General features: G+C 34.3%; 1 protein-coding gene across 27 annotated transcripts in view; it reads left to right on the forward strand.

Annotated features, from left to right (window-relative positions):
* The window catches only part of EPB41L2 (erythrocyte membrane protein band 4.1 like 2), a 279,109-nt gene that overhangs the window by 210,318 nt on the left and 45,501 nt on the right, over positions 1-23,290 (forward strand). For 16 of the 27 annotated variants that reach the window (XM_074309840.1, XM_074309839.1, XM_074309843.1 and 13 more), the window contains exons 9-12: positions 1,478-1,630; positions 2,136-2,233; positions 11,273-11,445; positions 20,419-20,585. In XM_074309840.1, the coding sequence (XP_074165941.1) occupies positions 1,478-1,630; positions 2,136-2,233; positions 11,273-11,445; positions 20,419-20,585 (591 nt within the window). Of the gene's footprint in view, positions 1-1,477; positions 1,631-2,135; positions 2,234-11,272; positions 11,446-20,418; positions 20,586-21,968; positions 22,611-23,290 lie in introns of all 27 variants that reach the window. The other 11 variants (XM_074309829.1, XM_074309834.1, XM_074309837.1 and 8 more) reach the window with 1 other exon arrangement.

Here is a 23,290-nt window from a genome sequence, read left to right on the forward strand (position 1 = left end):
GTACAGAGTCTTCTCTTTTATCCCTGCTCAGAGTATTTCTAGGATTTCTTAGTAATTTTCTGCTAGAAAAAATGTGAAAACACCATATGGATTAAATTCCTTCCCTCCCCCTCTCTAAAAAAATGCAACACACACACAAAAAAAACTACTCAAATTGATAGGTTAGTGCATTTTAACTATGCATATGAATTATAGAAGTATAATTGAAAAGAAAACATTTGACAACCAATAGATATAAAATGGCCTACCCCACTCTATTTATTTTTTAAAACAAACATAAAAAGGTTTTTTTCAGTGCCAGGTTGAAATATGAATTTTAATTTATTGAATGAAGATTGAGACTAGTAATAGTTTTGGGATTTAGTTCATTTTGTATTTATGTTGTAAGGAGTACAATATGTATCATGTCACTAATTGATTTTGAATATGTGATAGCTCTGGGTAATTTGGTTCAGTCTGTGTTTTTAAATGAAATCTAAGTTTCTATTGCTTTATGACATATTAATGGATGATATATTTACAGGATTGTATGTCTTGTATCTCATAATACTGTAACTGTCAGCGAGTTAACATATGCCATGTTGTTCATTTTTGTCTTAATTTTCTTGGTATTTTTAAATCCTTCTGGTGGACAGGTTTTTCAGATTGCCTTCCCTTTCTAAACAAAAGTTTTAGAGGGAAGCCAATGTTAGTGAACTCAAGAATAGTTTTCAAAGCTTTAAAATGTGCCAGCCAAAGAGGAATGTTATAATGACAAGTGGATGTCGGTTACTATAATACTAGTGACCTGCTTGGAAGGATTTGGGGATTCCATTACATGAGGGGAAATTACAGCTCTCAGCTTGCCTTGAAGGGAAGTTTGGAGGGAATGATTGTTTTTGCAGAATATAATACTGAGATCATCTCATATCTGTCAGCCAAAATGATTCATTGGATAGTTGGGGAAAAAAAAAAAAGACACTAGAAACTCTCTACCAAAATGACTTGAATTTAGAGTCATGGTTGCCAAGCATCCTTTTTATTATCCTGCTATGGTAGACTGGTATATATTCCAACACCCTCTAATCCCCTTCATTCCATTCTTGTCCCTTAACCCTTACAAAGGCCATTCTTGTCCCTTAACCCTTACAAAGAATTTCAGTAATTCTTATTATATGACTCTTAAAAAGTGCTGAGAGCTGAGATTGCATTACATCAGCTTCTTGAAAAATAAAATATGATCCTTGAAAATTGATAAATTCCTAGATGTTATGTTTTCTACAATTTCAGTCTATTTTTCTGCTCTTGCTATTTTTAAAAAATCACCATATGTTCTTGCCTTTAAAAAACTAGTTAGCCAAATGACTAGATATCTAAAGGAGATAATGTTTATAAAGGCGCTTTGTAAACCTGAAAGAATGATGCAAATATTAGCTATTATTATTGCTATTTTATTGTTGTTGTTATCAACCAGTATTTGGTACTTTTTGTTTGGTAGGATTCAGAAGGTGTGGACATCAAACTGGGTGTGTGTGCTAATGGACTGCTTATTTATAAGGACAGACTCAGAATTAATCGATTTGCCTGGCCTAAAATCCTGAAAATTTCCTACAAGCGCAGTAACTTCTACATTAAAGTCAGGCCAGCAGAGGTGAGTAATGTGGAATCAATCTTCCTTTATGCCTTTAGTCAGTTAAGTCAGCATTTCTTAGTTTTAATTGCTTTTATAGTAAATAAGATCTTCATATTTAAATCAACTTCTTTCTTACAATAATTTAAATCTAATGAACAGTTGTTCATTTCCCTAAAATGTTTGTTTTTTTCTACATTAATCCTTTCTCTAAATCTGTTACTGTACAATTGAAAAAGACATCAATAGGAAAGTTATGTGAAAGGATTCATAACTTCTAAGGAGCACTGAAATGTTACAAACTTATTTGAGTAGGTTTATACATCTATGAAGATAGAAAATTATGTTGTTATTATTATAATGCACAAAATATTTATCTGGTATAGTATTTCTATTAACTATGTGAGAACCAGCATTTTTCCTTCCTAACAAAAGGAGAATTGCTACTCATAAAAACCTAGAAGCCCTGGTACTGGTCAGTAATGAACTTTTAAATGTGCTAATTTGTTTTGTGGATTCATTCCAGCTGGAACAATTTGAGAGCACCATTGGGTTCAAACTGCCAAACCACCGGGCTGCTAAAAGGTTATGGAAAGTGTGTGTGGAGCATCATACTTTCTACAGGTAATTTTAGGAGATATAATTGGTGGAATTTACTTTTTCAGAAAAGAATTATCTGGGTTAGCTTAATCTTTCTAAACTAAGTGTGCATCCAGACATCTTTCATATTCAATTGAATATAATGTGGATATTGCAGTATATAGTGCATACGATGTTGATCCTAGAGTGGGAAGACTCATCTTCTGAGTTCAGATCCAGCCTCAGGCTAACTGTGTGATCCTGAGAAAGTCACTTAATCCTGTTTGCCACAGTTTTCTAATTTGTAAAATGAGCTGGAGAAGGAAATGAGAAATCACTACAATATCTTTGTCAAGAATATTCCATATGGGATCACGAAGAGTCAGACATGACATGATAGACACAGCAAGTCAGAACAACAAGAATTCACAGTACTTAACATAAGTTAGTAAGTTTTTTTTAAACCCATAATATGTTTAAATTACTGGCTTCAATACCTTAGCTTGTTGAAGGAATATCTTGAGGCCCAAAAGAATCTTTCTCTTCCCAGTCAGAAAAAAGCCTGACTATTAAATAATTAATTTGTTTGATAATGATGGTAAGTACTACTACCATCCAGTATCATTTATTTAAGCCTTAGAATTTCTTGTCCAAAATTTATATAATATGGGGCAGCTAAGTAGTGAAATGGATAGAGCAACAGTCCGGAAGTCAGGAGGACCTGAATTCAAATCTGGTCTCAGACACTTAACATTATGTGATCCTGGGCAAGTCACTTAACCCCAATTGTTTAAAAAAAAAATCTAGGTAATTAGAGTTAATTCTGAGGCACGTTTGTTTTGCCTCAGTAGGTAATATAAAGTCTGACATTTTTATCATGGCTATACAGTGAAGAAGTAGTGATAAGATTTTTTAGATCCTACTTCCCCTATCCAATGGCCCTATGAAACTGGTTTGGGGAATTTATTTGTAAACATCAATTTAAGATTCCAAACATTAGAAAAAAATCTTTCATTTAAACATTTTTGGTAAATTTGATTGGACTTTTTATAATTAATATAAATTTTACTTTTTGTGTTTATTTTTTTAAATCAAATTTTTTTAAGGAAGCGGTTTTTTTTAAAGCCATGTATTTCTTTAGAAAGTAATAGTACTTTTTACTTCAAGATGGTTAAAAAACAAGTAGATTTTTCCATTGATATCAGATTCAGAAAGAATATAATGCTACTTTCCCTGCACGTGGATATATTTGCTATAGAGATGCTTTCTGAAAAATTTTTAGTCATATTTTGTTGGAATATGTAGAATAAACATGGAATTTGCATATTAAAACTAAATTGCCCTGTGTAACAAGACATTAGTCAATTTCTAACATAAAAGTTTTTAAATAGTGGCACTAATATTAATGTATGAGACTGTGACTTTATCAATCAATAGGATTTTAAAATCTATTTTATTTCTTTTTCTTGGGTATCTTTAGTAATATTTGCATCGCTAAGCCTTGTACTATTTTAAATGTTTGCCTCAAGAGATGAAATGTACACAAGTAGATTCCATTTTTAATGTCTTTTCCTGTGCTCTTGCTCAAGGAATTTTTTTTCAGTCCATATGAATTTTGGTAATTTTATTTTAATTTGATATCTTAGAGTAATTTTCTTACTGATAAATATATTTTATCAGACTATTTAAGGGCCTCAGAATGAAAGATGTTTTATCTGAAGGAAACAAATATTTTGTAATCCAGAAAGGATAAATATTATTGAAATATTTTGGTTCTGCTCTCTTTGTGTTTTTTAGGAGGTACTTTAGGCAGATTTATATTCATATTTGCTCAGAATATCATTTCATTAAAAAGCATTTGCTCTGTTTTCTCTTATCTATTCCAACTGTTTTGCTCTTGTGTTGATCAGTATGTTATTGATTCAAAGGACACAAGAAAACACTTCGTGTAGTTGAGGCAACTTCCCTGGGCCTTGCTATGTCATTAGAAAATTTCTAGTCACATGTCTCGTTCATGTTCCGGAAGTTTGTGCATGAGAATGCAATATCCATTGAAACAGGAGACTTTAGAAAGATTTCTGTCCCAGCTTGAAAGACTGTAAATGCAATTGTCCAGAAGCTATATCTTTTGTTTTTTTCTTTGTACAAGATGATGACTCACAACTTAATGCAAAACTTTTCTCTTTAATTTTAGGCCTGAGAATAGATCTGTCATGTTTACAAAAAGTCTTTTAATAAAATGCATACCGACAGAATCATTTATAATATCCTTTGGAAAGAAAAATCAATTTTCCTGACTATTTGAATAGAAGCAACAATGTAGATTGTTTAGGGTGCTCCTTATTCTTATGGGCCTTTTGAGTCAAGTTTTGATCTGCATCCTGGCTTGTGTAGATTGTATTCTACTGCCTTTCTTTTATAATTGAAAGGATTTCTTTGTGTTCTTTTGTATGACCATTTTTCCTACTTAACTATTGTAATATTATACTTAATAATGGTAGGATTCCAATACTTAATGGTACAACTATGACTCAGAATCACCTGCTTCTTTCTTATTTTAATAGAAGAGAAAGAAAGGGAGAGGGGGGAGGGAGAGGGAAAAAGGGAGAGGAAGAGAGAAGGGGAGTAAGGAGGGAGGGGTAGGGGAGAGAGAGGGGGGAGGGGAGGAGAGGGAGGGAGGAGGACGAAGAAAGGAGAGGGGAGGTGGAGAGAGAGAAGGAGTAAAGGAAGGAGGGAAGGAGAAAAACTGACAAAGAGAGTCTAAACCTACACTATATAACAATCAAAAAGAAAAATTAAAATGTTTAAAAATGTTTTAGTATTTCCCATGTAGTGAATTTGAAAGTTACTTAGACTCAAAAAGTATTAACTAAGCACTTAATTTCTGCCAGGAACAAGTATTTGGAGATCTTAGTATTCCCCCTAAGTTCTGGAGCTAAAAAAAACAAAAGGCCAAAAAACCCCACAACATGCTAGATGTTCATATGTTCAGTCTTATGGAGGATACAGCATAGATTCCTACAGGGTGACTTGAAGGAGGGAAATATCTAACAGTTTGGGAGTAAGGAGGATGTAAGACATCTTTCAGAAGGTAGTGTTTGAGCTGAGCCTTGAAGAAAGCAAAGGAAGCACAAGGTAATGGTGAGAATAGAGTAACTCCAGGCATGAGAGGCAACCAGTGAAAAAGCTTGGAGTTGAGAGGTAGAATTTTGTGTGAGGAACAGAAAAAATTCTTGCTGGCCTTTACTATGTAAAGCCCATTGAATGCAGCAATTGTCTTTTGCCTCATTTTGTATCCCTGACACGTAAAACACAATGTGTGGCACGTGGTAGGTGCTTCATAAACATTTATTGAATGAATGAAATGAAGACTGGAAAAGTAGAAGGGGGCAGATTGTTGTGAAGGGTTTTAAAAGCCAATTATAGGCTTTTTATTTGGTCTGAGAGTTTTTTTCAATAGAGGCATGATATGGTCAGACCTCTGCTTTGAGAAAATCCATCTGTTTGTCAGCTGAGTAGATAATCTAATGGATTGAGGAGACATTTGATATGAGAAGAACAGCTAGAAGGAGCCTGTATGAGAGTAAGCAGAGAAAGGGGCATATATAAGAATTGTTAGAGGAAGACTCTACAGGATTCAGCAACAGATTGAATAATGGAAGGGAAGTTTCAGAGTGAAGAGTTGAGACTGACCATGAGATTATGAACCTGTGAAGGGACCTCTTGATGGTAATAGATAATATGTGTAATAGATAAGTGGGAAGAAACCAGAATTTTGGAAATGTTAAATTCAAGGTATCTATTGGCAGATATCCAGAGATAGGAGACTGAGGATCAACACAGAGGTTAAACCTGGATAAATAGCCTTGAAGAATTATCTACTGAGAAATTATAATCAAATCTACGGAAACTGTTAAGATCACCAAGATATTATAGAAAGCAGTGGAGAAAGGAGAAAGCAGTGATTACTGGGGAAGATCTGGATAAAGAACCAACAAAGAAGAGGAAAAAGGAGGACAACCAGGAAAAAGAGGAAGAGGAAAAGGGGAAGAGCCAAGAGATAGCAGTTTAACAAAAACATAGAGAAGAAAGAGTAAATAGGGGAAGAGGAAGATTGACAATTTTGGAGGCTTCAGATAGATTTGAGAAGGATAGGATTTGAGATAGGTCATATATACATAGTAGACAGTTTTCTTAAAAATTCAGCCATACAGTGGAGGAGGGAGATAAAGGATAATAGATAACAAGGATAATAGCTAGCAAGGATGGATCAAGTGAGGACTTTTGGGACATGAAGGAAACCTGGATGTTTGTGGACAGTAGAGAGATAGTAGAGAAAGATTCTAGATTAATGAGAAAGTGACAATGATAGGGTAATTGCTGGAGAAGATTGAATGGAATGGGATCCCTTGTGCATGTGAAATGGTTTGCTTTGGCAAGGAGAAGACCATTTTCAACTCTTCATATCAAACTTAGATGGAGACAAGAATAGTAGCAGATGGCAACTGAGTAATATGAGATGAGGAGGAAGAGAAAAGAGGGAAGTCTTAGTGAACAGTTGAATGGCCCCACCTTTTCCAGTGATTTATAAGGTAGGATTCTTAGCTTGAAGAATGAGAATGAAAGCCATTGTGTGGGAGAGAGATTGAGAAAGTTTGGAAAATCTGTTGAGTAAGTGGGTTAGTGAATCCATTAGGAGGTTTTAAAGGAATATCTTGCCACAATCAGGCCCATATTGAGATTATTTAACATCAATTTTTAGTACATCTAGTCCTGATTTCATGATTTTCTCCCCCTGTATTCAGCAACATAGAAGTAGGAGTGAATTTAGAGTATGGTAGGAGTATTCCAAGCCTGGAACTTTAAAAGATTTTCAGTAGAATTAAAGAACTGTGGAATTCAAATACAGAGGATACGATAAAATTAGATTCACCAAATGGATGAGATGAGGAAGAGAGGAGAGTGTAGCAAGTGCAAGGCTGTGCGGCCTTGGAAAGATCTGAAGTGTGGAGGGGTTGGAAGTCATGGTGAGGAGAACAAACAGAATTTGGAATTAAAATGCAGAAGGAAAGATGAGATGATAAAAGATTGTAATAAGATAAAAAGGAATATTTGGAGTTCAGGAACTTGGGAACATTTCTTTTCTGTGTGATGAAAAGATCAAAGGCATGTCTCTTTCTATGTATAATTCCCTAGTGTGATTTCAGAAGTTAGGGTAGAGAGAAACTGTGAACTAGATCCTGAATTTTTTGAGGAAGGAAGGAGAGTATTTTGGGGGTTCCGTATATTACATACACAGTGTCTTGATTAGATGATAAATATGAATTAAATGAACCTTGCCAGGAGTATTCCAAATCCCTCCAATGTGAGCAGTTAGTCAAAGGTTAAAAGACAATAAAATAGGAGCTGGAAAGAATGGCAAAGGGAAGGCCTTGCCTTCTGGATTGAACCAGGTGTTGAAGATTGAATAGTGAAAAAAGAAAAAGGTTTAAAAATGAAAGCAAATGTATTAACTGTTACAGATATTTCAGAAGATCCAGTGAAAGGGGATGGGTACTTTTAAAGTGGGACTTGAAGGAAAGTTGCAGATTATTGGAGAGAGAATACAAGCAATTAGAAATGGGGTATGGAATTTATACAATAACAGATCAAAGTTGAGAATTCAGTGGCTAGAGAGATGTGACAGAGGAGTATGCTAACCATTGAAGATTATATTCAGGCAGATTATTAGTTGCTAACTGTATGGAACTCTAGGTGTAGACCCCTATTTTATTTAATATAAAGAGATACTGTATCTTTTCATATCTGCCATCTCATTCATATATATATGAATGAGATGGCAGATATGTAAAGATACAGTATCTCTGTATATATACATATATATATATATATATATATATATATATATATATATATATATATATATATATATATATATATATACTTCCAATAATGCAGATTGCAGTTTTGTCTTCTTCAGCTCGTTTATATTCTCTTAGAAGTTTTCTTTCTATTAAGGGCCTTCTTGTTCTCTTGACATGGTATATGGATGCTGTTGTTGCCCTTAGTGCATTTTTATAACCTTGGCATAAATCTCCAGAAGAGACATGCAAAAGAGAAAAGCAGGACATCTTTTGCCCTCAAGGAACTAATTATCAGTGTGGGAGAAAAATGTAGGATGTTACTTTTCCTCAATTTTCCCTCATTGAAATATGAGTTCTTTCTCTATCCCATAAAACAGGAAGATACAAATTAGGTCTTTGAATAAATATAAATCTTATTTTGAATCAAAATTTCAATAAGTTTAATGTAAATAACAGGTCTAATTTACTTTTTTTGGTCCCATTGACCATTTTTGGATCACAAATGTGTGTGCTATTGCTTTGAGTTCTGTTTTTATCGATAATTGTTCTTTATGTTACAATTAAATACACTAATAAATTAGTTATCGTTGTCAAAACACTTTTCCTTAAAATAATTCCATGACAATAATATAAATATTACCACCAAAAAATGTTTCATGAATGAAGATAAGTATCGGCTGCTTTATGTTGACTGAATCTATTGAAAGTTGGTTAGTATAAATTTTTGCATACCAATACAAAGAAAGAAATGATCACATGTAACTTAAAAAGCATCATCCAAATAGGAAATTACCAGATAGTCTGCTTACTTTCCCCTGGGAAAGCCCCTATAGCATTAGCCTCTTGGTTACCTTTAAGTCCCCAAACATGGGGTCTGTTGTCATAGGCTTAGTCTGATTTTATATTCTCATTCGTGCTACTACTTCTTGAGTGTAAGTCAACCAGATAACATGTCCTGTGCTTTGTATACTTTAAAATGATACATAAAAGCTATGGTTATTATTGTTATCTTTATTACAAAATTAGAAGCCCAATATACAATATAGTAGCAATCACTCAAACTAGGTTTAGGGAGATATTCAAAAATGTAATTCAGTTTGTTTTAATAACTGACTTGATTTTGATGTTTTGCTATTCTAGAACTTTTTTGACATTGCATAGGATGAGCATGCTGAGCATGTGGAAAGCTGCCAAAGGTTGTTTGGCATGTTGGCGTATTCAGTCTCTTATTGGCTGGAGGCACTTTCTCATCATTGATGAAAAAGGCCCTAAAAGGCTTCTAAAATAAAGTGGAAATGGTGCTAAAATTCTAGTCGAGCTGTGTAGGATCCTATCATATAGACTACTTCTGAGAGGTAGGGTGACCCTGGACAAATTATTTTGCTTTTCTGAGGTTTAGTTTTCCCATCTGTAAAATGTAAATTAGAGCACCTGCCCACACACTGTTGTAAAGATCAAATGAGATATAATGTAAGTAAATTATTTTATAAGTGTAAAGTGCCATTAACATGTTAATGATAGTTGACAGATGAAGGAAAATGACTTGCTGCATTCTTTACATTGTATAAAATGGTTGGCTAAACCCATTAGTTGATTGAGAAATTCAAGAATTGCTTTCAGACAAATTTTGAATTTCACAGTTAATCCCTTTGGCTTATTCTTGACCAGATTGTCATAGCTGGTATTTACTAGTGCTTTCGTGTTTGAGAACTATACCTTACCTGCTAATATCAGATTTGAACCCATATATTCCTGATTTTAGGTTCTGTACTTTGTCCCATTTAATCATGTTATCACAATGTGTTGTGATACAGGAACAACAATGAATGATTTTGAATTCATATTCTAGCATTCCTGGTACAGATTGGCTAGATCACACAATTCTCAACTGCTAGTAATCTAAAAGTTTTGGGTTTTTTCCCCATTTAAAATTGCATCAGTCTATTACATTGTTTCATATTCCACAGTGTTGACTTTATCATTCATTTTGTGAACCCAGGGCTTAAGTGATGGAATTATTTTGGCAAGTTAAAATGTTAGTCATCTGTGCTAGTCAACTTTCATTCTGTTCTTTTTTCATGGGAAAGAATTATTTGGTGGAATAGTTCCAGTGAATTGGCTGGTCTTTTTGTAGGAGAAATATCTCTAAGACTTCCTGAATAAAATTAAAAAGAAATTACTTGGTGATATTATAGTTAAGAGCAAAGATTCAGTCATTAGGCTATAAAACCATAAATATATAAGACCAATGTGACAATGTCAGCCTTAGATATTTTTCACAATTCAAAGGAAAAAGGAAATAACGTTGATTTTTATTGATTTTGTTAGAAGCAGATGGCACAATGGACAGAGTTCTGGGCTGGAATTAGAAAGATCAATTGAAATATGGTCTCAGACACTATCTTTTTTTTCTTAATAATATTCAAATTTTTGTCCCCCCTATTCTCTCCACTTCCCCCCTCCCCAGACAGCAAGTAATCTGGTATAGGTTAAGCATGTGCAATTCTTATAAACATATTTTCATATTCGTCATGCTATACAAGAAGAATCCAGTCAAAAAGGGAAAAAAAAAACGAGAGGAAAAAAAAAAAGCAAATAAACAACAACAAAAAGGTGAAAATACTATGCTGTGATCCACATTCAGTATCCATAGTTCTCTCTTTGGATGTAAATGGCCATTTCCATTACAGATCTATGGGAATTGCCTTGGATTACCTATTGTTGAAAACAGGCAAGTCTATCACAGTTGATCATCAAATAATTTTGTCATTATTGTGTGCAATGTTCTCTTGTTCCTGCTCACTTCAGTTAGCATCAATTCATGTAAATCAGATACCATCTTGCATGACCCTGGATAGTGAGCACAGCAGTTTGCCTCAGTTTCTTCAACTGTAAAATGGAGATGATAACATTTAATTGGGATCAATGAGATAGTATTTGTAAAATGTTTAACCTGGTACTTGGCACATAGTAGGCTTTTATCTTTCTTTCTTACTGTTTTAGTTATATATGAGGGAAGTGAGATGAGGGAACTGGGAATATTTATTTTTATTTAGAAAATTAGAGCACATGATATTTGTGATTGTTTTCAAAATTGAGTAACCATACTCTTTTTGAGAAGTTAGATGCTTATTCAAGAATTAAACCTCTAAACTTAACAAAGTTTTCTTCCGAATTATAGCTGTAAATTCTAAATTTATTTTATTTTTGTCCTCTATAGGCTTGTGTCACCAGAACAGCCACCAAAGGCTAAGTTCCTCACTTTGGGGTCTAAGTTCCGATATAGTGGCCGTACTCAAGCACAAACCCGACAGGCAAGCACCCTCATAGACAGACCAGCTCCATATTTTGAGCGTACTTCTAGTAAACGGGTGTCAAGAAGTCTTGATGGAGGTAAGAAAATAAGCAGTTATAGAGAAGGAATTTTTGTCATTTTTTTTTTCTATCATGACCCCTCTGGCAATATCTTTAATTCTGGAACTCCGTTCCTGAATAATATTTTTAAAATGCATATAATAAGATATAAGATTATCAAGGAAACCAGTTATATTAAAATGTAGTTAGCAATTTTTTTTAGTTCACAGATGCTAGGTTAAGAATCTTTCTTTTGATAAGTATGTTAAGCTCTATTTAAATAAAGGATTGGTTTTATAGTACCTATGCTGTATTGTAAGGAATTAGAAAACTATGAACTATATTAATGGCTCAAATGTTCATATATAATCATATTTCAATGATATTCCATGATTTTTTCTTTCTTAGAAGAATTATTGCTGATGATTATTCAGTCTCTTTGTGATACAAATATGAAATTAGTGCTAACAACTATTTCTGGTTGACAAGAGCTCCTTATTAACCTAGAATTTACTGTACTATTTTGGTTGCAAAATATTTTTGCTTCTATGAGACTTCAGTAAATACATAGAGTGGTAAAATTTTAATTCTAGGCTTCTATCTATATGACATTTTTCTGATAATTTAAAAGAAATTGACATGTTTGTAGTATGTACAACATATGCAGCATATAAAATCACAAACCTAATTGTACTATATATAGTTTATTCAGTAGTTTCTCACCAAAATGTTGATGGATCAAAAAATACATATGACAATATAATTCTTGCTTTATATTCCTAGTCAAAAAAGTGCAGATACTTTAAAATGCAGTTTTAACTCTCTCTCAAGATCCATAATCAAATCAAAATTGCTATTTGTATTGGATGGACTATATAGAAGAGAAAAATCAGAACAAAAGGGAAAACTATGGGAGAGAGAAAAAAACAGAAAAAAGTAGTGAACATAGCATGTGTTGATTTACATTCTGTCTCCATAGTTCTTTTTCTGGATGCAGATGGCATTTTCTGTCCCATGTCTATTGGAATTGCTTTGAATCAGTGAATCACTGAGATTGAGCAAGTTTTTTATAGTTGATCATCGCAATTCTTTCTGTTACTGTGTGCAATGTATTCCTGGTTCTGTTTGTTTCACTCAGCAGCAAGTTCATGTAAATCTTTCCAGACCATTCTAAAATCAACTTGTTCATCATTTTTTATAGAACAATAATATTCCATTACCTTCATATACCACAACTTACTCAGACTTCCCAAATTGATCGTTATCTACTCATTTTCCAATTCTTTGCTTCCTCAAAAAGAGCTGCTACAAATATTTTTGTCTACGTCCTTTTCCCTCCTTTATGATTTCCTTCAGATACAAACCCAGTAATGGCACTTCTGGGTCAAAGGGTATACACAGTTTTATAACCCATTGGGCATAGTTCCAGATTGCTCTCCAGAATGGTTGGATCAGTTCACAATTCCACCAATACTGCAATGATGTTCCAGTTTTCCAACATTCCTCCCAACATTTATGATTATCTTTTCCTATCAAGTTAGCCAATCTGAGAGGTATGAGTTGGTATCTCAGAGTTATTGTAATTTACACCAAATATAGTTTCTAATCCATGAGAGAAACAAAATTTGTTTTTTAAATTGCTAGTCTCATTTTATAAAAATAATTGATTGCTGATTCTCACCAGAAGCCAGTTGACTTAGTAGAACTAAATCATTATAAATTTATTGTTTTGTAAAAGCACTTTTTTGATAACCTGTGTAAAATATGAATCAATTCAGATTATTCATATTTCTCTAATGCTTTAATGTTTGCTAAGAGCTTTCCTCACCACACCTTGGTAAGACAATGCAAGTATTATTATTCCCTTTCAAACCAAAACTCTTCAGAGTTTAAGTAATTTATCTAAGGTCACGTAATAAGTAAATATCTGAGATGGGATTTGAACCCCTCTTGAATCCAAAACTCTTAAAAATGCTTTCTCAATATGAAGGGATTTCCTTGCCATGTTACATTAGCTCAATTCTTAAAACATATGATGCATAAGGAGATTTCTTAGATCCTTAGTTGTCACAAAATATTAGTAAGCATTTTTGAACACCTACTATGTGCCAGACACTTGGTTAAACAACAAAGAACACCAAGTCAAATGAAATAGTCCCCACCCACCATTTTCAGTAGGGCACTGTTCCTATCCTCTAGCACAGAAATCATTGTAGAAACTTCCACTTACTTTTAATGAAACCAAAAACTGTACAAAGATGATCTAGAATAAATGATCACATTCACAAATAGAATATTTTTCTGTGTGTTTTTATATTTATCAGTAAAGAAGTTGTTAAACAGTTCTTTAGTTCATCAGTTAAGATATTCTAGTACGAAAATTTACTAGCTCATATTGCACATGCACAAGCCATACAGAATGCCTACAGTATGGGAAATTATTATTCTTTGAAGGTCTGACTTAAAATGCTATTTACCCTGGAATATTGTTTTTCTTCAAGTCTCAATTTTAATTTTCCCATTGCCACCAACCAGCTAATTTTACAATAACAACGTGCCTCCTACAATGCACTTTTACTTGCTATATCTTAATTGATCTTTAGTGAACTTTTAAGGCAATTTGGGCAGCTAATTGTCCTCATTTCTATTTGATAGAGAGGAAAAACTGAAACTAAATTAAATTACTTAATTTGCCGAAGGTCCCATAACTAGTTAGTAGTGGAGTTTGGACTAGAATTTTATATATTCTGCCTTCTTATCCAATGATCTTTTTACACTGTCATGATGGGCAATGTATCAGACCAGTCTTCTCGAAGTGTATGAGACATCTTAGCTCCTCCTAGGGAAGCCTACCATCTTGTGTGGCCAGTAAACACAGAGGGCCACAGTACATGTGTATCTGAAAACAATGAGTTTGCAGATACAAGCACCAAACATTACACAGTAGTTCATTCTTTTTTGCTCTTTGTCTTGCATGCTATAAGTCATCAGATGGGGTGTGTTCTCAAAAAGACTATTGTGGAAAACAAAATAGAAGGCTTTTTATGCAGATGTATGACTAGACATATAGTGAACAATTTGGAGGTACTCTTACCTTTCTTTTTCTTTTCCAAAACAAATTTGAACTGTAGGACTATTTAATATCAAACACTCCTCACCATCCCATTTATCAATATGTGATCTGACATAGTACTTGGCTTTTTGTTTTTCTTTATTTCAGAAGCATCTCTGATTTCCTCCCCATAGAACATCATGCTTTTCCCTCCACTTGAATTGGGATGACATTTTCTTGTTCTTTTGTCCTAGATGCTCAATGCTGCCATTTCTTAAGAATTTTTTTTCTATTTCCCTATCTCAGTGGGAAGGGGTTTTCTATTTTTCTGAGGATTGGAGTCTCCCCATTGTGTGACTTGGAGCAATACCACCTTAGCTCCTAAGTGACTAGGGAAGAAGGAGTCTAATCTTTCTCTAAGTCCTTTATATTCAGAAGTCCTGAAGCATCCTTCCCTTTCTTCTACCAATACTAGCCTAGTAGAAAGGAAACCAAAATCTTTCCTAGATAAGATTTTATTTGTATTCAGGCCAACTTGGCTTAAAATGAACTTTTTAGGGCATTTATTTTTAAAAAATTTTTTTAGCTTTTTATTTCAAAATACATGCATACATAGTTTTCAACATTCACCCTAGCAAAACCTTGTGATTCAAATTTTTTTTTTCTTTGTGCTCCCCCCACCTTCTCCCTTAGACAGCAAGTAATCCAATATATGTTATACATGAGCAGTTCTTCTATACATATTTCCATAATTATCATGCTGCACAAGAAAAATCAGATCAAATGGGGGAAAATGAGGGAAAAAAAACTAGCAAGCAAACAACAGCAAAAAGGTAAAAATATTATGTTGTGATCCACATTCAGTCCCCACAGCCCTCTCTCTGGATGCAGATGGCTCTCTCCATACAAGTCTATTGGAATTGGCCTGAATCATCTCATTGTAGAAAAGAATCACATCCATCAGAATTGATCATTATATAGTGTTGCTGTTGCTGGTACAATAATCTCTTGGTTCTACTCACTTCACTTGGCATCAGTTCATCTAAATCTCTCCAGGCTTTTCTGAAATCAGCTTGCTGATCATTTCTTATAGAACAGTAATGTACTACAGCATTCATATACCATAACTTATTCAGCCATTCTCCAACTGATGCCCATTCATTTAGTTTCTAGTTCTTTTCTAGAGCATTTATTAATCAAAGTTCTATGGTTTTTATGTACTAAAGGAAATTTTGATTTCAGAGGCATATTGATATACTTTGGTACATTTTACCATTTGACTTTAAAATATTAAATGATGAGAAATATTTATAAAAAAGTTGTAAAACACTGTGTGGCTTATAGATTGATTTGGGCCAGTAAATAAAGATAGGAGGAACCTGATGTTAAATGAATTGAGAAAATTCAGCATTGACTCTGATGGTTTCCAAATGTTCTTGTAAACCAAGTAAACATCTTAGAATCTAATCGCAGATTAGGCCCTAGAATCCTATAAATGAAGAAGAAAAAAGTAATTTAAAATAAAAGCTTTATTTTTAAAAAATATGAAAAAGAAGATTTAAAATATATTCTATTAGAAAAATAAATAACATTTTTGACATATTACATTACCCATTCCCTAACTCATTTTATACAGGTTCAATCAAATTAAAACTAAATACTTGAAGGCATCCTTGAAGGGAAAAACAAAACTCAAGATACGAGCTTAAATTGAGAATTAAAGATGGATAACTCACTTCCCATCTCCTCATTCCCTTCATTGTCACAGTGATGATTTCAGTATAGGAGGATGGGATATGTTTATGGGATAATGTGTTGTTCTCTTATTAGCGTTAAATGTATCTGTGTGTGTGTGTGTGTGTGTGTGTGTCTGTCTGTGTCTATGTCTATGTCTATGTCTATGTCTATGTCTATGTCTGTCGTCTGTCTCTGTCTCTTTCTCTCTCCGGCACAAGTCACTATGTGATTTAGAAGCGTAAGTGTAGTACAGCTAGAGGCCCAGAAAACATGGTGCATAGGACCCTTATTTGCTTTAAAATAAAAATAGCATAATCTGCAGGGGAAAAAAAAAAGTGCTAGCCTTGATCGGCAGAGGGGTTTCCTTATCTGGGAGTTCTCAATATCATTGAAATCACAGATAGAGTCCTTATCCCTATCCCTGTGAATAGAATTTAATTGGAGATGTTTAGTTCTGCCTATTACAGTGAGCAAATGACATAGCATTTTAAGCTTCAGTTGTCTGTACAATGAGAGACATTAGATGTAAATGGCCTCTAAGGTTCCTTTGAATTCTAAATTTACAATCCTATGAGAAAAAAAAATTAGTAGGGACATGATAGGACATTGCTAAATTAGCAAATGTCCGTGTGACAGCAAACAGCCTGGGTTTTATGCCAAATAAAGACCAGTTAAGAGACTAGAGATACTTATCTTGGAAAAAAGGTGGTATATGATATATAATATGATATATAAAAATAAGGGGGATATGATAGCTGCATTTCAAGTATTTGAAGGACTGTTTGATTTGATAGATTTATTCTATTTGACTCCAAAGGGCTGAGTGAATAGGAGGAAGGAAGACATACATACATATATATACATACACACACACACACACACACACACACACACACACAGAGTTCAAAGGAAAACAAACAAAAAATCAATATAAAAAATAATCTAACACACAACCAGTAAGGAAAAGGAACACTGTTAAATGCATGAACTGAAAGTTTCTTCAAGATCATGACCTTCTAGTATGAGTCAAGTGTTCTTGTTTAGTGTCTTTATAGATGGCTATGAGCTTGAAGGATAATCTCTATTGGAAGTAATGGATTGAAGCAGATTTAGATTTGATTTGAATGAAAGCTTCCTAACCATTAAAGCTGCCCCAAAGTGGAATAGATTGGCTCTGGAGTGCTCCTGGGACTTCTCCTTCTCCCCCCACTATGTTGTCATTCAGTCATTTCAATCTTGTCTGAGACTCTGTGATTGCATTTGGGATTTTCTTGCCAGAGATGCTGGAATGTTCTGCCATTTCCTTCTTAATCTCATTTTACAGTTGAGGAAACAGAGGTAAACACAGTTAAGTAAATTGCCCAGGGTCATACAGATAGTGTCTGAGCTCATATTTGAATTTAGAAAGATAAGTCTTTCCCATTCCAAGTCCAGAATTCTATCCATTGTACCATCTAGCTGCTTCACTGTAAGGGAAAGCAAATCAAGTTAAGTTTTAGAGAGGATTCTTAAGGAATGTGTTGGATTTTATGACTTCTGTAGTCCTTTTCAACCCAAATTCTAAAACACTTCCTATTAGTTAATTGATCCCATTGTGAACAGAAAGTGGGGGGGAAGATTAAACTATCCCCACAAAAATTGCTACTGTTAAATTTATACTAGTAAACTTAATAAGTATTTATTGAACTTTGATATTGAATTTTTTTGGCTAAGATGAGAATGTCTTCTTGGAGGTTATAGCTAATTTTTCAGTAATCTTTTGCCATGTGAAGGGATAAATACTTAAGGATGAAGCACAGAGACAAAGTGTTTGAATAATTAAATAATCATAAGTCAACTTTCGTAGTAATAGTATTGGTTTTCCAGATGAGTCCAATTGAGAGCAGGAAACTCTTTTTTTGTATGGGTATTGTTTCTAGAATCTCTGCCCCAGTTCTGTTTAGAATATTACCTACAAATTATGTTCTGATCTTTCCCCCTGGTCTTAGATATTCAGCTAGTCCTAGAGCTCCTCCTATTGACTAGTGCTATAATCAAACAAATTAGAACTCCAAGATTTGTTTGGATGACTAATGATGTTAATTATAGCATACTTTAAGCTAAACATATGTTTTAATGCTTTATCTAGAGTAAAATCCATGTATCTTGGCTCCTCAGAATTGTGTGAAGTAGACTGTGAGTGATTGATTCCATATGAATTTATTGAGCATTTAAATATGTATTATAATCTCTTACTTCTAAAAGTATGCCTTTTATTGAACTTGGAGGGCAGAGACATTATTTATGTGGCAGAATACACACACACACACATACATACATACACACACACACACACACACACACACACACACACACACACACACACCCTTCTTGACCTGGAAGGAAGCTAGGGATTCTGTGAGGTGAAGAGGGGAGAGTGTTCCAGGTATAGAAACAGATTGTGCCATGAAATGAAGGTGGAAGTTTGAATGGAGTATGTGAAGAAGAAAGATTGATGAGAGCTGTATCATAAAGAGCTTTATTTATTTTTTATTTTTTATTATAGCTTTTTATTTACCAGATATATGCATGGGTAATTTTACAGCACTGACAATTGCCAAACCTTTTGTTCTAATTTTTCCCCTCCTTCCTCTCCCCAGATGGCAGGTTGACCAATACATGTTAAAGTATAAATTAAGTACAATATATGTATATATGTCCAAACAGTTATTTTGCTGTACAAAAAGAATCAGACTTTGAAATAGTGTACAATTCGCCTGTGAAGGAAATAAAAAATGCAGACAGACAAAAATAAAGGGATTGGGAATTCTATGTAGTGATTCATAGTCATCTCCCAGAGTTCTTTCACTGGGTGTAGCTGGTTCAATTCATTACTGCTCTATTGGAACTGATTTGGTTCATCTCATTGTTGAAGAGGGCCATATGCATCAGAATTGATCATAATATAGTATTGTTGTTGAAGAAATATAATGATCTCCTGGTCCTGCTCATTTCATTCAGCATCAGTTCATGCAAGTCTCTCCAAGCCTTTCTGAAGTCATCCTGCTGGTCATTTCTTACAGAACAGTAATATTCCTTAATATTCATAAAACAAAATTTATTCAGCCATTCTCCAATTGATGAGCATCCATTCATTTTCCAGTTTCTGGCCACTACAAAGAGGGCTGCCACAAACATTCTTGCACATACAGGTCCCTTTTCATTCTTTAAGATCTATAAAGAGCTTTTAAATATCTGGTTTAGGAGTTTGTATTTCCTTCTCAAAGTAGCTGAGAACTGCAGCACCTTTCTGAGAAAAAGAATGACATGTTTTTACCTGTACATTAAAAGTATCACCTTATGAGCTTTATGAAGTGTGGATTGAAGAAGGGAGAGATTAGGAGCCAGGGCGACCAGGTAGGAGATGATTCAAGAACTTAAGCTAGAGAATGAAAGCTTGATTTAGTTTGATGTCTGTGTGAATCTGAGAATAATTTACTTAAAGCCTCCCCTATGCCATACACTGTATTAAGTACTGAGGATACAAAGAAAGAAAAAAGACAGTCAAGGAACTTTCATTCTAAAAGGACAGAGACAACACACAAACAAATGTGTTCAAACACACTGCATATATAGGATGAATAGAAAATAATTAATAGTAAGAATGCATTAGAATTAAGACAGATTGGAAAAGGCATTCTGTAGAACAGGGATTCTTAAACAGTTTCTACTTGTGACTCTCTTTTTCCTGAGAAAATCTTAACATGATCCTGGATATATAAGTAGACAGGCATACAAATCAATATTTACTGATAATTATAACTTCACTACTGCCCACATTCAGTTATTGCATCCTCATCTGGGGTTGTAACCCACAGCGTAAGAAGCTTTGTTCCTCAGCCTCACTTCTTAAACTGTGGGTTGTGTTCTCAAATGGGGATGGCAAAATTATGATTTGTACCAGTAAATGTTTGATTTGTATGCCTAGTCTGCATAAAAATTTCTCAGATATAAAGGCCTGGTGAGTGGGAAAAGTTTAAGAAGGTGGGGTATTTTTAGTCCAGATTTCAGGGAAACCAAGAGACAGAAATTAATAAAGTCCATGCCTGAGTGTGTGTGTGTGTGTTACCCTTATTTCAATTGATCCTACATGCAGACAGATGTTTACAACTTCCTAAAGTCAAGTCTATGGTATTTTATAACATACATGATATAAAATATAATTCCATGTTTGTCTTCGCTAGCACCTATTGGTGTTGTGGACCAAAAGGAGATCTCTGGCCCTGCTGGTGATGTTTCTGTTTATGGGCCTGGAGTTGCTGGCCAAGGAATGTTTCAAGATGGAGATGGCAAAAGGGAGGTCAGAAGCCCAACGAAAACTCCACAGTTACAGTTTACTACTGAAGGAAAGGTATGATCAACTAAAATAATACAATTTTAAAAATACTTTCTTATGCTGGAGACAAATCTATAATATTTGATATATCAGAAATCTAAGCATTTTGAGTTTACTACATCAATTTCTCTGAGAGAAATTTCATTTCCAAATATGCCAGAAGATTATTGGGTCTGTTATGACTCTTGACTCTGTTCAGGTAGCAATGTGTTTTATAGATTCTTGCAAGCTTTAGTAACTAGATTTCTTGATTTATCGTTATATACTTACTATGTAATTTGAGTCCTTTAGTGACAGACACTGTGATGGATTTTTCATCTGCATTGAATGTTGAGTAGATTTCAGAATTTCACAGGGCTAATGATCATGTGTCTTTTTTCATTTTTCCCTCATGAATTAAGGCTGAAAATATGATACATTGTTGGGCTTTGCCTCATGTATCATTTTGTATATATGCTTTTGAGTGCTCTCTGAGAAACGTTATGGAGTTTCTTAATTAGTTTACTTTAATCTTAAAAGAGGGAAATTTTCACTTAGTACTTATATTTACTAGTTATATTCTCCAAACTTAAAATTTTAAGATATAATCCCTGAAACTGAACCTGTGTTTTATGGATGGTAGTTGGATGAACTGAAGAGACTTAAAAGTAATCATTTACTAAAACTAAAATGTCAGAATAGATTGTTTGACTGTACTGTCCTAGTAGGGGAAAAATGAATTCCTTACATTATAATTTCAAAGAACTTGTGATGATCATGGTTTGTAAATCATTTGGTTTTGAAATATCAACAAACTATGTCAAATAGGGCATCATTTTGGTATAGTAGGAGTTAGTACCACCTTCAGAGTTATCCAAAGCAGTCAGGGAAGTTCATCATCAATCAGATCTCTGAAATGGTCAGTCTCATCTTTTTTTGTAGGGATGAATCAGTTTGAAGTAAATTCTACTTTTTGTTTTGGAGGGTGGGTTTTAGGGGAATGGAAATTTTAGGACCTTTTCAGGTTTGACAATCCCATCTGTTTGTCTTTCCTGTGCTATTCTAAACCTTGGCTTTTTGACTAATGCTTTGAATCACTATTGGTAACTACCTGTTGAAAGTAAAAAAGTAAGATTTAGTGACTAATTCACAGTCACAAAAGCTTCTTGTTGCCATCTCTAAAATAATATTTAAACAATTAGTGATCTGATATTTTATATGACAAAAATAGTCTAGTTAGTCTTAAACAACAACAAAAAATGGTTGATTTAACCCAACTATTGGTAATAGTCTCCATTCTGCTAGGTAAAAGTTTTCACTAACTATCCATTTCTTTTTTCTCTCCTCCCTCACCCCCACCCCCTATGCATTTCATCCCCCCTTATAAACATACATTTTATTTTATTTAATCATAAATAGTCCATTTCCATATACCCACCATCACCTCCCATCCACTGTATTTCACCTCGATCTGCAAACCTATTGCCAATCCCTGAAATGGAAATGCTTTCTGACATTTCAGAGGAAGACCTCTTTGGGGAGGTGGATCAAATCACTTTAGAGAGCTTGGAATTCAGTTCTCTAAGTGAAACCTCAGGGCATGGTGATACTGAAGTATCCCCCTTTGATTCTGTGTTGGATCTTCCCTTATCCCCAGCTAAACACTGCTGTCCTTCTCCAATCCATGGGAAAACTCTTAAAGGTGCTGACTACCAAGATACTGAGTTTGGTTACTTTTCATTCAATTTCTGCAAATGCTTTCCCACCAACTTCCCTTCACTGCTTGATGAAGATGGGTACCTCACTTTCCCCAGCCTCCCCAAGGTTTGCGTCTCCTTCCTCCCTGCTGACCTGCAGCATTATGTTCCTATCACATCGCCTTCATTTATTCCTTCTTTTCTCCTCATCTTTGGGCTGCTGCTTTCCGCTTTCCAGTCCGTTCCTTTCTCACTCACCTTTTCCCTTCCTCTCGCTCTATCTCTCTGCTACCTGGAGCCTAAGACAACTTCATTAAACACCTCTTATGACAATGACCTGCATGACAAAGCAGAGGAAGAGGAGGTGTGTAGCCCTGTTGTTTAATTGCTTCTACATAGACTGAAATTCATCAGATTGATGAAACCCACTGAATCTTGTTATGCTTCCTGACATCGAATATAAACTTGCTTATGAACTCTCACAACTTACCTTCAGAAAAGTAGACCTTCATTATTTTCACAAGTAAATATATTCATGCATGAGAAGTAAATGGTAAGAAATATGTTGACTGCTAGCCTATAGGCAAAGCTACCCAATTTATACAGTAAACCATGTAAAATATTACATGATTTGCCAGTAAATTTGGGAATGCACCCATAGCCAATCTTGGTAATTAAGAAGTAACAATAACCACAACAACAGATCCTTGCTTTTTCCTGAATGACATAAATTGGCTCTATTGTTCCGGAAGTGTTATTAATTCCCCTTAAATAGTCACAACCAATGAATGTTAGGTCTTTAGAAAGGAAATTTGGATTATATGAAGGAGCTAAAATATAGATATGTTTGTTTAGTAGAATTGCTTAGTTTGATTCTCTTCTCCCCAACAACCTCCTCCCTCCTTGATTTTTTGAGTGTTTGATCCCACTGCTGATTATCATACAAGCCTTAATGTGCTTCATTTATGATCTGGGCTGGTTTGCCTAAGGCTTCCCCACCCTAAACACCTCTCTGGAGTTCACCATATTGGTGCTAGTTTTGGT

This window comes from Sminthopsis crassicaudata, chromosome 4 (genome assembly GCF_048593235.1).
Source record: "Sminthopsis crassicaudata isolate SCR6 chromosome 4, ASM4859323v1, whole genome shotgun sequence".
NCBI classification, from domain to species: domain Eukaryota; kingdom Metazoa; phylum Chordata; class Mammalia; order Dasyuromorphia; family Dasyuridae; genus Sminthopsis; species Sminthopsis crassicaudata.